Source organism: Parambassis ranga, chromosome 8, assembly GCF_900634625.1.
Source record: "Parambassis ranga chromosome 8, fParRan2.1, whole genome shotgun sequence".
In the NCBI taxonomy this organism is placed as follows: Eukaryota; Metazoa; Chordata; class Actinopteri; family Ambassidae; genus Parambassis; species Parambassis ranga.
In genome coordinates, this window is record NC_041029.1 from 6,484,413 (window position 1) to 6,496,743 (window position 12,331).

The following is a 12,331-nucleotide window of genomic DNA, read 5'->3' on the forward strand; positions in this document are numbered from 1 at the left end:
CATATTCATTCCTCTCGCTGTCAACACACATGGTTCAGTGTGTAACACAATTGCATATTTTCACCCTCTTTTCACCCTGTTCACACATGACTGTTCTGCCATTCATTCCACAAACATGGTTCTGAAGTTTGCAGATGACACCACCGTAGTGGGTCTCATAATTAAGATTAAGATTAAGAAACCTTTATTAGTCCCACAATGGGGAAATTGCATTTTTGCAACGGCATACCGACAGATAATGATGATAATGATGAGACTCACTACAGAGAGGAGATCCAGCACCTGACAGGATGGTGTTCAGACAACAACCTTGTCCTGAACACTAGCAAGACCAAGGAGGTCATTGTGGATTTTAGGAGATCCAGGAGGATGGAACACACCCCTCTCCTCATTCATGGGGATGAGGTGGAGCGGGTGGACAACATCAAGTTCCTGGGCATCCACATCACATCTGACCTGTCTTGGTCCCTGCACACGTCCCACCTGGTGAAAAAGGTCCAACAAAGGCTCTTCTTCCTGAGGAAGCTCAAGAGGACTGGACTCTCCCCTCAGCTCCTGACAAACTTCTACAGGGCCACAATAGAAAGCATCCTCTGAGTGCAACAGTGTGGTATGGGAGCTGCACAGCACAGGGGGATTGTGGGGAGTCCTCTCCCACAGCTGGACTCCATATACGACAGCCGGATTCAAAGGAGGGCTGGTCGTATAGCTGCAGACCCCACCCACCCAAGACACCAACTTTTTGTACCTCTTCCCTCTGGACAGAGGTACAGGAGCATACGAAACACAAACACACTGAGACACAACTTCTTCCCCAGAGCTGTGAAATCCATCACCCCACTTTCCCATACACATCCCACCCACCCAAAGACTGAGCAATAAGTCTGTACACAGACAGACTGAACATTAATATGCTGCAATATATTCATACTGGTCACTTTAAAAAAGTTAATTTGCACTGTTTTTATTCTTCTGCTTTTATTGTTTATTCTATTTTATATTTATTTAGATATATTTTGCCTTTTTTTTCATTTTCATGTGTCTACCTGTGTGCCTTAAGCCAAGAGCTGCTAAACAAAATGTCATTGTGCCTTGCATAATGACAATAAAAGATTATTGATTCTATTATAATTCATAGGAATAAAGTAAGCCAGAACTACCATAACTACGTGTTTGTCTACAAAAGCAGAATAAAGCAGAAACAAATAAATAAATACAACTGAAAAAGCATTCTGAGTGAAGGAATCAGTCAGGAAGACTGTAAGAAGAAAAGGAAATTACATTATTACTGAAAAAGTTTTTTTTTTTGCTCTAGCTGTCCTTATTCTCATTTCTCTGGCTAGTTGTGCAAATCTAAAGTTTTAATCAAAGCACAATACTTTTCTGTCCTATACAGAGTTGTTATTATTATTTTAAGATATATATATATACAGTTGTTCCCTCTGCTGTAAATAAAGTTTTGAGAGAAAAAAATGGCAGCGCTTCCTGTTCCTGCCCCGCGTAGTTAGCGAAATGTGTACTGAACGGAAGCCGCCATAGGTCAATTTCAGTCGGCGTGCTCATTTGAACAAGAACCACTTCGGAGCACGGGGGGAAGAGCGGCCCGCTGCTATTTATTCTGCTTTCCATTTAAGATTTTTTCATTTTAAATCGATTAGATCTTTGGATTATTGGGTAAGCTGTTGATAAAATCAATATTAAATCATGTTAAATAGCATTAAAAAAAAAAAAAAATAGCATTAGCACCGCTAGTAGCTTTAGCATGTGCACAGTCAGACCAACTACAGATGGCCTAGCGGCTAACGCCACATTGCAAAAACGTGTTCGGCAACTTCGCTCGCCTTATTATTCTTGTTGGCAGTGTTCCGTTAACCACGACGCCTTACATAGCCGTACAGGTGTTGGATTTTGTCAAAGAGGATGACTTAATACATTGCTTAAGGCGATATTTGCTTATTTTCATGCCGGCCACATTGTAACCGACCAGGCCTAGGCAAGAAGGGCAACTTTGGTAGATTCAGGTCAACTGTGCTTTGCGCACCCAGTCGTAGAATTAATCGACCAGTTATAAAGATTTGTTGGGAGTAAATTAACTAAAACATCGGATGTATTTACGGTAACCATGCGATTGGTAGCACAGTACCGAGCATTGCGGTCCTGCATAGTAGCTAACTCATTTCCTGACAACTTTTCTCAGTCTGACCTCTCCGGTTAATCGAGCATGTCGGGCACACGTGGTCCACGGCTCGGTGTTGAAATATGAAGGAAAACCACAGACACAAAGAGACTCCGTCGTTTAGAACAGCGGGCCATGTGTCCCGGGGGTAGGATTAACGTGGAGCGTTTAAGCCGGGTCACACAGAGATTTTAGCTGCTGGTGGTGTTTTTTTGTGCCACAAGCCGATTTTCATCGGAAGTTTTCGGTGTGAGTATGCAGCTGTTGTGTGTTTTTCACATTTCCAACTTAAAAATCTCTTCTCAGTGCCTGTCCACGTGGGACTTATACAAATATGTTCTTATATATTTCAGGTTTTTTAAAACATTTTTATTCTTAGTTACATTGGGACACGTTTGCATAGTGATAATTATAGACCCACCACTTCAGTATAAAGTATTGTGGGGTTTATATTGTTTTCATAGCATAAGAAGTCCGGCTTCCTGTGTATGTGGTTTGGAGATGATGCATTAAATCTTTTATCTGAATGTTAGTGATGGTGTTTGTATTCATACTGTCTGATCCAAAAACCACATGTGTTTATATTTCCGTGTAAACTACGTGCACAAAACTATAAGATGTGGAATTAATGCATGTTTTTTTGGTGTTTCGCAGCATGGAGTGGCAGCCAGATGAGCAGGGGCTTCAGCAGGTCCTCCAGCTGCTCAAAGACTCACAGTCACCCAACACGGTCACACAGAGAGCTGTCCAACAAGTATCCTTCTGTAGTGTAATCTGAGGGTGTGGGTTGTAAAAGTAATTTATGATGTTATAAAAAAAGATGCCTCCCATTTGTGCCGTTTTCACCTTTAAAGACAACTCTTACAGGAGTTCCAACATGATTTAGAGGTTAAATGATTTAGAATACACACAGAAATATGTTTCACTACACAACTTAAGCAGATAACCTCAGATTTATTTAACTTGAAATGCTCCTTAATTGCTGTACTAGAAACTTGAACAGCTCAACCAATTTCCAGACTTCAACAACTATCTCATCTTTGTCCTCACGCGACTCAAAACTGAAGGTTCGTAATCTGTCATTTTTACCCCTACTTCTGTTCAACTGATAACAACAACTCGGTTTCAGACACCTTTAAGGCGGCTGTGAAAATGCCTTAAAATATGTTGAATGAATGTCTTCTCCTCAGACGAGCCGACTCGCTCTCTGAGTGGTCTGATACTGAAGAACAACGTAAAGGCGCACTACCAGAACTTCCCCCCAACGGTTGCTGACTTCATCAAGCAAGAATGCCTTAACAACATCGGTGATCCCTCGCCGCTTATCCGTGCCACCATTGGTGAGTTTGCCTTATTTACTGCCCCCTCTCTACTCTCCCTCTGGATATGATGCATAAACAATCAAATGAGTGCCTGTGAATGTGTTCGTATTCATACTGTCTGATCTAGAGCGGCTGCAAAAGCAACCACTCACGTTCTTGTTGATTTAAAATGACTGAAGTCATGTTGTTGCCCCTCCAGGCATTCTGATCACAACTATTGCCTCCAAAGGAGAGATTCAAACATGGCCTGAGCTCTTGCCTCAGCTCTGCAACTTGCTCAACTCAGAGGACTACAACACCTGTGAGGTCTGCACTCAAACTGCTGCTTTTCTTTGCTATAAATTGCAGGGATATGACTTAACATGGGTTGCGCACTCCCCTTTGTTTTTCTGATGCCGTCTCGTTCTCTCTCCTGTGTCCCTGTACGTTTGCGTTTGATTTGACAGCCTCTCTGTGTGTGTCCATGTCTCAGGGCTCCTTTGGTGCACTGCAGAAGATCTGCGAGGATTTATCGGAGCTGCTTGACAGTGACGCTCTGAACAGACCACTCAACATCATGATACCTAAATTCCTTCAGTTCTTCAAGCATTGCAGCCCCAAAATTAGGTACAGGAGAAAAAGTGTCCATGTAATGTGCCCTGTCATTTTGCCCTTTACACTCATTGTGATTTAATTTAAGGTTAGCCCAGTCCTTGTCTTTTTTTTGTTTCTTCTTTACTACAATGACTTGATCAGGCTTCCTGTTACTCCTGCAGGTCCCATGCAATAGCCTGTGTGAATCAGTTCATCATTGGCAGAGCTCAGGCCCTAATGGATAACATTGACCCCTTCATAGAGGTCAGTTTGTGTTTTGTATAACAGCTGTAAACTAGCATGGACTCATGTGTTAGAATGGTCTGATTAAGGTTTGTCTTCTCCCCTGTTTCAGAGCCTGTTTGTATTGGCAGCAGACGAGGACTCTGAGGTTCGCAAGAACGTGTGCCGTGCTCTGGTCATGCTGCTGGAGGTTCGCATTGACCGGCTCATCCCCCACATGCACAGCATCATCCAGGTAAGTGTTGAACACAAGCCCTGTCAGCAAACTGTAGTAATGTTGGGTAACATGTTTCCCTTAGTGGATTCAGCATCTGGACATGATGAAAAACCCAGCTCATTGATACACAATGATACCTAAAGTTCCTATATTCTCTGATCCAGAATGGTTACACCTCAATTTGCACCCCAACCCTGCATGTTTTTTTTTAATGGTAATGTTCCACATTTTATTTGTCATCTGTCACAGTACATGCTGCAGCGCACCCAGGACCCTGATGAGAATGTGGCTCTGGAAGCTTGTGAGTTTTGGCTGACTCTAGCAGAACAACCCATCTGTAAAGAGATGCTGTCCGGACACCTGGTGCAGTAAGTAGTTCATTAAAAAAGCAGCCCCTTTCTACAAAGAGTTTCTGTGGAATAGTCAAAAAACAACATCTTCTGTCCCTCTTTATATAGACTGGTCCCTGTCTTGGTAAATGGGATGAAGTATTCAGAGATAGACATCATACTGCTGAAGGTAAGCATAATCGTTTTTTTCTTCGCTTTTACATCTCCACAGTGGAAAAGGGGTTGTCCACTACTGGACTAAGTACTGTTTGTGATAGCGATCATGTGCCACAGAGGATATATCCCTATATTGAATGGTGTTGATGTTGTGTCTAAAACCCAGTTTTTTGTTTGTCATTTTAAGTGTGTGTGTTTTCCTCTTTAGGGTGATGTGGAAGAGGATGAAGCAGTCCCTGATAGTGAGCAGGACATCAAGCCCCGTTTCCATAAGTCGCGCACTGTCACCTTACAGCATGAAGGAGGGGAAGGGGAGGAGGATGAGGACAACGAAGAAGATGAAGATGACGACGATGACACGCTGTCTGACTGGAACCTGCGTAAGTAATGAAGAAATGTCAGTAACTGGAAAGAGGTGTTCTTGTGACTTGGTAGGATGACTAAAAGCAGAAGTGTTAATTACAGTGAGATATGTGGCACGTGATTAAATGAACAACACAGTCTGAGTGTACAAAGTATAGGCATCGCAGATATGCCTTGTAATTGGTCTTTTCTTTCTAATGTAGGAAAGTGTTCAGCCGCGGCACTGGACGTGCTGGCCAATGTGTTCCGCGACGAGTTGCTACCCCACCTCCTGCCGCTCCTCAAAGGCCTGCTCTTTCACCCAGACTGGGTTGTCAAGGAGTCTGGCATCCTGGTGTTGGGGGCCATAGCTGAGGGTGAGACTTGGATACTGCAATTATCACCCTGCCTTTCTGCCGCTTTGTCTTATCTGTGTGTCTTCTTCATGCTGCAGGCTGCATGCAGGGCATGGTGCCCTACCTACCAGAGCTGATTCCTCACCTCATCCAGTGTCTGTGTGACAAGAAGGCTCTGGTACGCTCCATTGCATGCTGGACTTTGAGCCGCTATGCACACTGGGTGGTGTCCCAGCCCCCTGACTCCTACCTCAAACCACTCATGACAGAGTTTTTGAAACGTATCCTAGACAGCAACAAGAGAGTGCAGGAGGCCGCCTGCAGGTGACTATTTGTTTACACTCGTTTTCTTCTCCTGATTGAAAATGATCACAGCACATTGATCAACAATGATACTATTTGTTTCTATGCTTAACTTTGGCCCCCGTTCTGCATGTTTTTATACACTAACAGGTATGTTTGGATTTAAAAAAAATAATAATCTCGTTGTTGGTTTACTCAGTGCTTTTGCCACCCTGGAGGAGGAGGCGTGCACAGAGCTGGTGCCCTACCTGAGTTATATCCTGGACACGTTGGTGTTTGCCTTTGGGAAGTATCAGCACAAGAATCTCCTCATCCTTTATGATGCCATAGGAACTCTGGCAGATTCAGTGGGTCATCACCTCAATCAGCCTGTAAGTGTCTGAAACAGATCTGCATGCTATAGTTGGCACAGAATGGAGTGTGTCCAGGTACATTTGTACATATGGATTTACCCAGTATATATGAAATTCACAGGAGTACATCCAGAAGCTGATGCCCCCTCTTATTGCTAAGTGGAATGAGCTAAAGGATGAGGACAAGGATCTCTTCCCACTACTGGAGGTGGGTTGTAGTTTTACCACAGTTGTAATCTTTGACAAACACTCCAACAACCTTCAGCTGCTTTGATTTTTTTTTTTTTTTTTTTTTGGTACGCTCCATAAACCCACACATTTATTGATTGTCTTCCAGTGTCTGTCATCAGTAGCAACTGCCCTGCAAAGTGGGTTTCTGCCTTACTGTGAGCCGGTCTATCAGCGCTGTGTCACACTTGTCCAGAAGACGCTAGCTCAGGCCATGGTAAGAACTCGAATACACATCTACCAAATTTAGTGTGTGTTTTTTCAGACTTTAAAAATTTTTCTTGTGTTTGTTCAGATGTACAACCAGCATCCAGACCAGTACGAGGCCCCCGACAAGGACTTCATGATTGTGGCCCTGGATCTGCTGAGTGGACTGGCAGAGGGTTTAGGTGGCCACGTGGAACAACTAGTGGCTCGCTCTAACATCATGACTCTGCTTTTCCAGTGCATGCAGGTATGAAGGAGTGTGGTGTGTAGACCATTTCCATGTTTGTCTGTTTGGTTACAGTTATAAGGCTGCTTTTATCCACTTAAGTGGATGTAATGACAAGACATTCTGAATTTGTGTGTGGTTCTGTCACAGGATACTATGCCTGAGGTGAGGCAAAGCTCCTTCGCTCTGTTGGGTGATCTAACCAAGGCGTGTTTCCCACATGTTAAACCCTGCACTGGTGAGTTGGTTTTATCAGAGCAATGATTAACATGGATCAGTCCATTTAGTACTATTTATATATGTTAGAGATTGCAAAAAATGCATTTAAGGGATTCAGTGTCACTGTTAGTGACGTTGCCTTTTTCCCTCCAGCTGAGTTCATGCCGATCCTCGGGCATAACCTGAATCCAGAGTTTATCTCGGTGTGTAACAATGCTACCTGGGCCATTGGAGAAATTGCTATACAAATGGGTAAGAGAGCAAATTAATGTTGACTGGCAACATGTTCACTGTACCTGGATATGATGAAACACCCAGCTCATTGAGATGCAATGATACACTATGTTCCCATATTATGTTCTGATCCAGAAAATCATGCAGTGTTTGGGACATTTCTCACCATGATGTGTTTACACTGCAGATGGCTCATTAGTGTGTGTGTGTGTGTGTAGGTGCAGAGATGCAGCCTTATGTGGGGATGGTGCTGCCACACCTGGTGGAAATCATCAATAGACCTAACACACCCAAGACTTTGCTGGAAAACACAGGTACACACAGGTGCATATAGATGTAGTGCATACGGCATATAGTCATCACGTTGAAGAGTTAATGTGAATGTTTTTTGTCTCCTTGTGTTGCAGCCATTACAATTGGCAGACTGGGATATGTCTGTCCCCAGGAAGTGGCACCACAGCTGCAGCATTTCATTAGACCATGGTGAGTCACATGTGTGAAAGTCAATGACATTTCCCAGGTGCTACATTTAAAATTGTGAACGGAATGTTTTAATCATGGGCTGGTTAAAAAGCCTTCGAACCATTTTTACACTGAATTACCATAAGCAGGTTTTACAGGCAAAACCTGGGTCGGGGGCTAAGCTGTCAGTTGACATATTCAGCTCTCTTACGATGCCTTTCAGGTGCACGTCATTGAGAAATATCAGAGATAATGAGGAGAAGGACTCGGCCTTCCGAGGAATCTGTGTGATGATTGGCGTTAATCCAGCAGGAGTGGTGCAGGTGAGATGCTGGCAGTGTTGGCATGTTGCTTCAAATGTTGAAGCTCTCTTTCACTTTGTCTTGAATTAACAACACCCTCTGTGTGTCCAGGATTTCATTTTCTTCTGTGATGCTGTGGCCTCTTGGGTCAACCCCAAGGATGACCTGAGAGAAATGTTTTACAAGGTGAGGGGAAACTGTACCGCAGATTGCTATGCTGATCTGATAGATGGAATCTATTTTAGAAGACCGGTAATCCGTGCAGCGCAGGCTCTCCGCCCTCTGTGATGATCACTCATCAGACATTCGAAATCTGATTTCATGGTGTGGATGATTTTGAGTCTGAGACGGGTGGTGGAGCTTTGCAATACGTGTGATATATTTACATTGAACATCATTTACTCATCATAGAAATGTTTTTTTTGTTTGGGCTTTCAAAACCAAAATGTAAGGAGTGCTGTCACAGTTGTACTTTTCTTGTTTACTGAAGGCTTTAACAATATGTCAGTGCTTAGGACTGAGGTCTTTGACAGCCTTTCATGTTTGTACTTCTGTGTATGTTTGCTTTGTAAAGATTCTGCACGGCTTCAAAGACCAGGTTGGAGAGGAGAACTGGCAGCAGTTTTCAGAGCAGTTCCCTCCTCTGTTGAAGGAGCGCCTGTCTGCCTGCTATGGTGTCTAACCCATCCCACCCACCCCTTAACCCCCTCACCTCCCTGGTCAACACAGGACACTGACCTCTTAGGTATGGCTTCAGACAGCACAAAAATGCAGCAAATGATTGCACTTCTCAGTGGTGTAATCAACGTTTCTGTTTTTTTTTTTGCAGGTTATTGATGGGGAGGGTAATTGGGGAACTCATTGCACTGCCCACACATGGGATGAACCTAGAACTTGGAGGGATGTGACTGGCCTTGAACCTCTACTCTGCGGACGGCCTCCTTTCCTGCCTGCACCCTGTTTGTCTCTGGGAGGGAGGGAGGGGGAAAACTGGCAATGTAGATGTAACTCTTGGAAGAAAATGCCTCACAAAATCCAACACTCTCAAAAGTAACTTCCCCGCAGCATCACAGGGATCCGGGATCGTGAGGACAAAATGGGGTCTGCGTTTGACCTCCCCCTCCTCAATTCAATTATTCTGTAGGATAGATGACTGCTGGGCGGGGTGGGGAGGGGAGGGGAGGGGAGGGGGGTGGCATAAAAAGGAATCATCTTAACCAGCATGGAGTGCCACAGTCTCAACTACTACAATGCACGTAGTCCATAGAAAGACTCACATTAAACAGGCTTGTGCCAGAGGCTCAAACAAGAAGCTGTTCCTGTGTAACAATGTGCACACTTTTTTGCAGACATTGCATCATGTGGTTTGCATATACATTGGTCTTTTTCCACATGTACATTTAATTTCCTTCTCTTCCCTTAGTTGATGCAGTACATTTGTCCTCTAAGGTTTATTTATGGCATTAATCGTCAGTACGTGGAGGCTGCTGGTATGTGAAGCCGTCAGGTGATTGGTCCTTTTGTCCACCTTTTCATTGATATTGTCTAATCAATGCCCCTTTAGTTTAATGTAGGTTGTGCGTGTATAAAGACCAAAGAGGGTAGATTGCTTGGAAAACAATGCAACAAGGGTTCAAATACTGTAAGAGCGTGGCAGGAATCCAGTCTGCTGCGTTTTTTTTTTTTTTGTTTTTGTTTTTTTTTTTAAAAAGAGTATTTACGAAACGGACTTAATGATAGCGGTGACATTACAGAGAATGATTTGTTTTTTACTGAGTGTAAATGCACTTTTTCTTTTGTAAGGTATTAAGAATTTCTATTGTAATAAGATACCGAAATTGCAATATATAGTTTGTTTTTCATTAAGGGTTTAGGACTGTAAATGGTGCAGTAAGCATAAAGATAAGATGACCTAGTAAGACTTAAGGTAGTTTTATCATGTAGCTCCTTTTAAAATGAGCTGAACATGAGTTAAGAGGAGAAAGACATTAAGTACAGTATTTAAGATTCATTTTTCAAAATAGAGGATGTTACTTCGGTAGAATAAGTCGGATTATTCCAAGCTCCTTTCTAAGACTCAGAACATGTTGTGAAACATTTAAAGCTGTCTTTGGAATCAGTGGAGATGTTAAACCCTGGAAAGAGTTTTTGACGTTTGAGAATCATCCCATTTCTCTTGGCACCAGTTAGTCTATGTCTGAGGATGCTGGATGTCTCTTTCAGTAGGTTTGGACATTTGGATTTTAGGTTGCACAATTGTTAATTTTACCAGTATGAGTTGGTGTCAAGCTTCTCAGGGCTGCTCAGACGTAGTGATCTTCACTTAAAGGGCTCTGAAAGAGCTCCTAAGGAGGAAATCGGTGGAAACGTGCATAAAGGTGTTTGCAGCATGGTTGCTTACCTATTGATCTATCAAGGCACCTCCTCCTAATGAACCCTGCATGCTTTTTTTCGTCCCATCAGGTCCTGTTGGAGGGACCTTATGGCAACTGGTACTTTCCACCTTATGATCAAGTTGGTAATTGTTGTTGCCATGTATTAACCCTTTGATACTGTGTAGGATATGCTGGAAAAACATTGAGTTCTAATCATCCCCTTACACTGGTTAGCTGATGTGAGGTGGTCTTTATTCAGCATCATCTTTTTAGTCATTGTCCATAGTGGACGGCTGTAATGGAAGTGTGTATGGGTGTGTGCTTGTTGGTGTTTTTAATATAGCGATGTGTATGCAAAGTGCTGCTTTAACATAATTTCGCATCAGCCCTACTGAAAAGTTTGGGGGTGTAGTTTGAGACATGTCTGCATCAATGTGGTCACTTGGAGTCTCAACGTTTGCCTGCCACTTTGTCTGATCGCTCAAAAGCTTCTGAATGAAAACTAAGGAGAAACGCTACAATCTATTCCTGCCTGATTAAGAAAACGTTAATATATATATTTTTTGTTTCTCTTTAGAATAAGCATTAATGCCCGTTTCTGATGCAACAGTGTTTTAGCTTTTAACCACTTTCACAAACACTCCACAGTGTGAACACTGATTGCACCTTCTGCAGGTTTAACTGGTGTGCAGGCACTGAGCTATAAGGTGGTCACATTTACTGATCACAGCTGGACAGATGTCCTGAAGTTTTAGGATGCAGCTGTGCCACAGAAAACAAACATTTGTGGCTTTACCACTCCTGGCCATGTTAGTAATAACCAAAGTAAATACATAAGTAGGTTAAAATGTCCACAAGTTTTTGTTTTTTTTGTTTTTAATTCATGACGGCGTTTTTATTTTTTTTTTTAATGTATCTTATTATTTTTGTGCTGTTAGGCACAAAATCTTGTGGACTTTAAAAGTTTATTTTTTTGTTTTATTCTTTTTATTTAAAGAACAATTTGTTTTTGTTGTTTTACAGCAGACCATCTGATCATGTCAAATAGTTAGACTGAGGGCAAGGTGTTGCTTTGGGCATACTTTAGTGGAAAACAAGTTCACAACTTTGTATCAATCTGATATTAAGGCTCGCAGTTGAATTTAATGTATTTTTTGCTGAACCTTAGATAAAGGGTTGTTATTTTATGTATCCCCTTTTTATTTAATTTTGTGAATAGCAGAAAATAAAAGTTTTCTATTAAGCTTTGAGTCGGCTCACATGGGATGTTCTCTATGTTCCTCTTGAATCAAACTGCTTTAAATTGTAAATCAAAGAAGGAATTGGGGACTGTAACCTCCAAAGGACACAGATCACTGAGGTGTGTCCCTTGTAAAGATCCAACTTATCCACAAGAAGGCAGCAAAACGGCATACATGTGGTGGACACTCTTATGTTTGTTTTCCTTCTGGATTAAACTGAACCCCAATACACATTTTTCTTTCAGCAGTTTTTTCATCTCAATATAGTATTTGTAAACCTAAAAATAAAGTACATAATAAATCTACTTATCACCTGACTTGATGAATTGTTTCACAATTCAAAGTCAAAGGTTAAGAAGCCATATTCCACTGAGGTTCCAGCTATAAGTTATACTTTATTTACTCAACATGTATTTAAACAGTTAACCTGTTAAATATTTCAATCG

At 42.3% G+C, this 12,331-nt stretch overlaps 1 protein-coding gene across 2 annotated transcripts; it reads left to right on the forward strand.

Moving 5' to 3' along the window:
- The first annotated feature begins 1,526 nt into the window (after positions 1–1,526).
- Positions 1,527–11,894, forward strand: LOC114439665 (transportin-2-like). Of its 2 annotated transcripts, none has more exons than XM_028411758.1 (25): positions 1,527–1,674; positions 2,831–2,930; positions 3,168–3,243; positions 3,367–3,516; positions 3,698–3,804; positions 3,971–4,104; positions 4,254–4,335; positions 4,427–4,549; positions 4,781–4,899; positions 4,990–5,050; positions 5,246–5,417; positions 5,604–5,756; positions 5,834–6,059; positions 6,238–6,409; positions 6,513–6,599; positions 6,729–6,836; positions 6,915–7,073; positions 7,203–7,290; positions 7,425–7,523; positions 7,724–7,819; positions 7,913–7,988; positions 8,191–8,290; positions 8,381–8,455; positions 8,844–9,014; positions 9,099–11,894. In XM_028411758.1, exons 2-24 carry the CDS (start codon positions 2,832–2,834, stop codon positions 8,949–8,951), a joined length of 2,670 nt encoding a protein of 889 aa, XP_028267559.1. In that variant the 5' UTR covers positions 1,527–1,674; position 2,831; the 3' UTR covers positions 8,952–9,014; positions 9,099–11,894. The 2 variants fall into 2 exon arrangements, with proteins under 2 accessions (XP_028267559.1, XP_028267560.1); XM_028411759.1 differs by lacking the exon at positions 1,527–1,674 and adding an exon at positions 1,713–2,425.
- Positions 11,895–12,331: the final 437 nt, after the last annotated feature.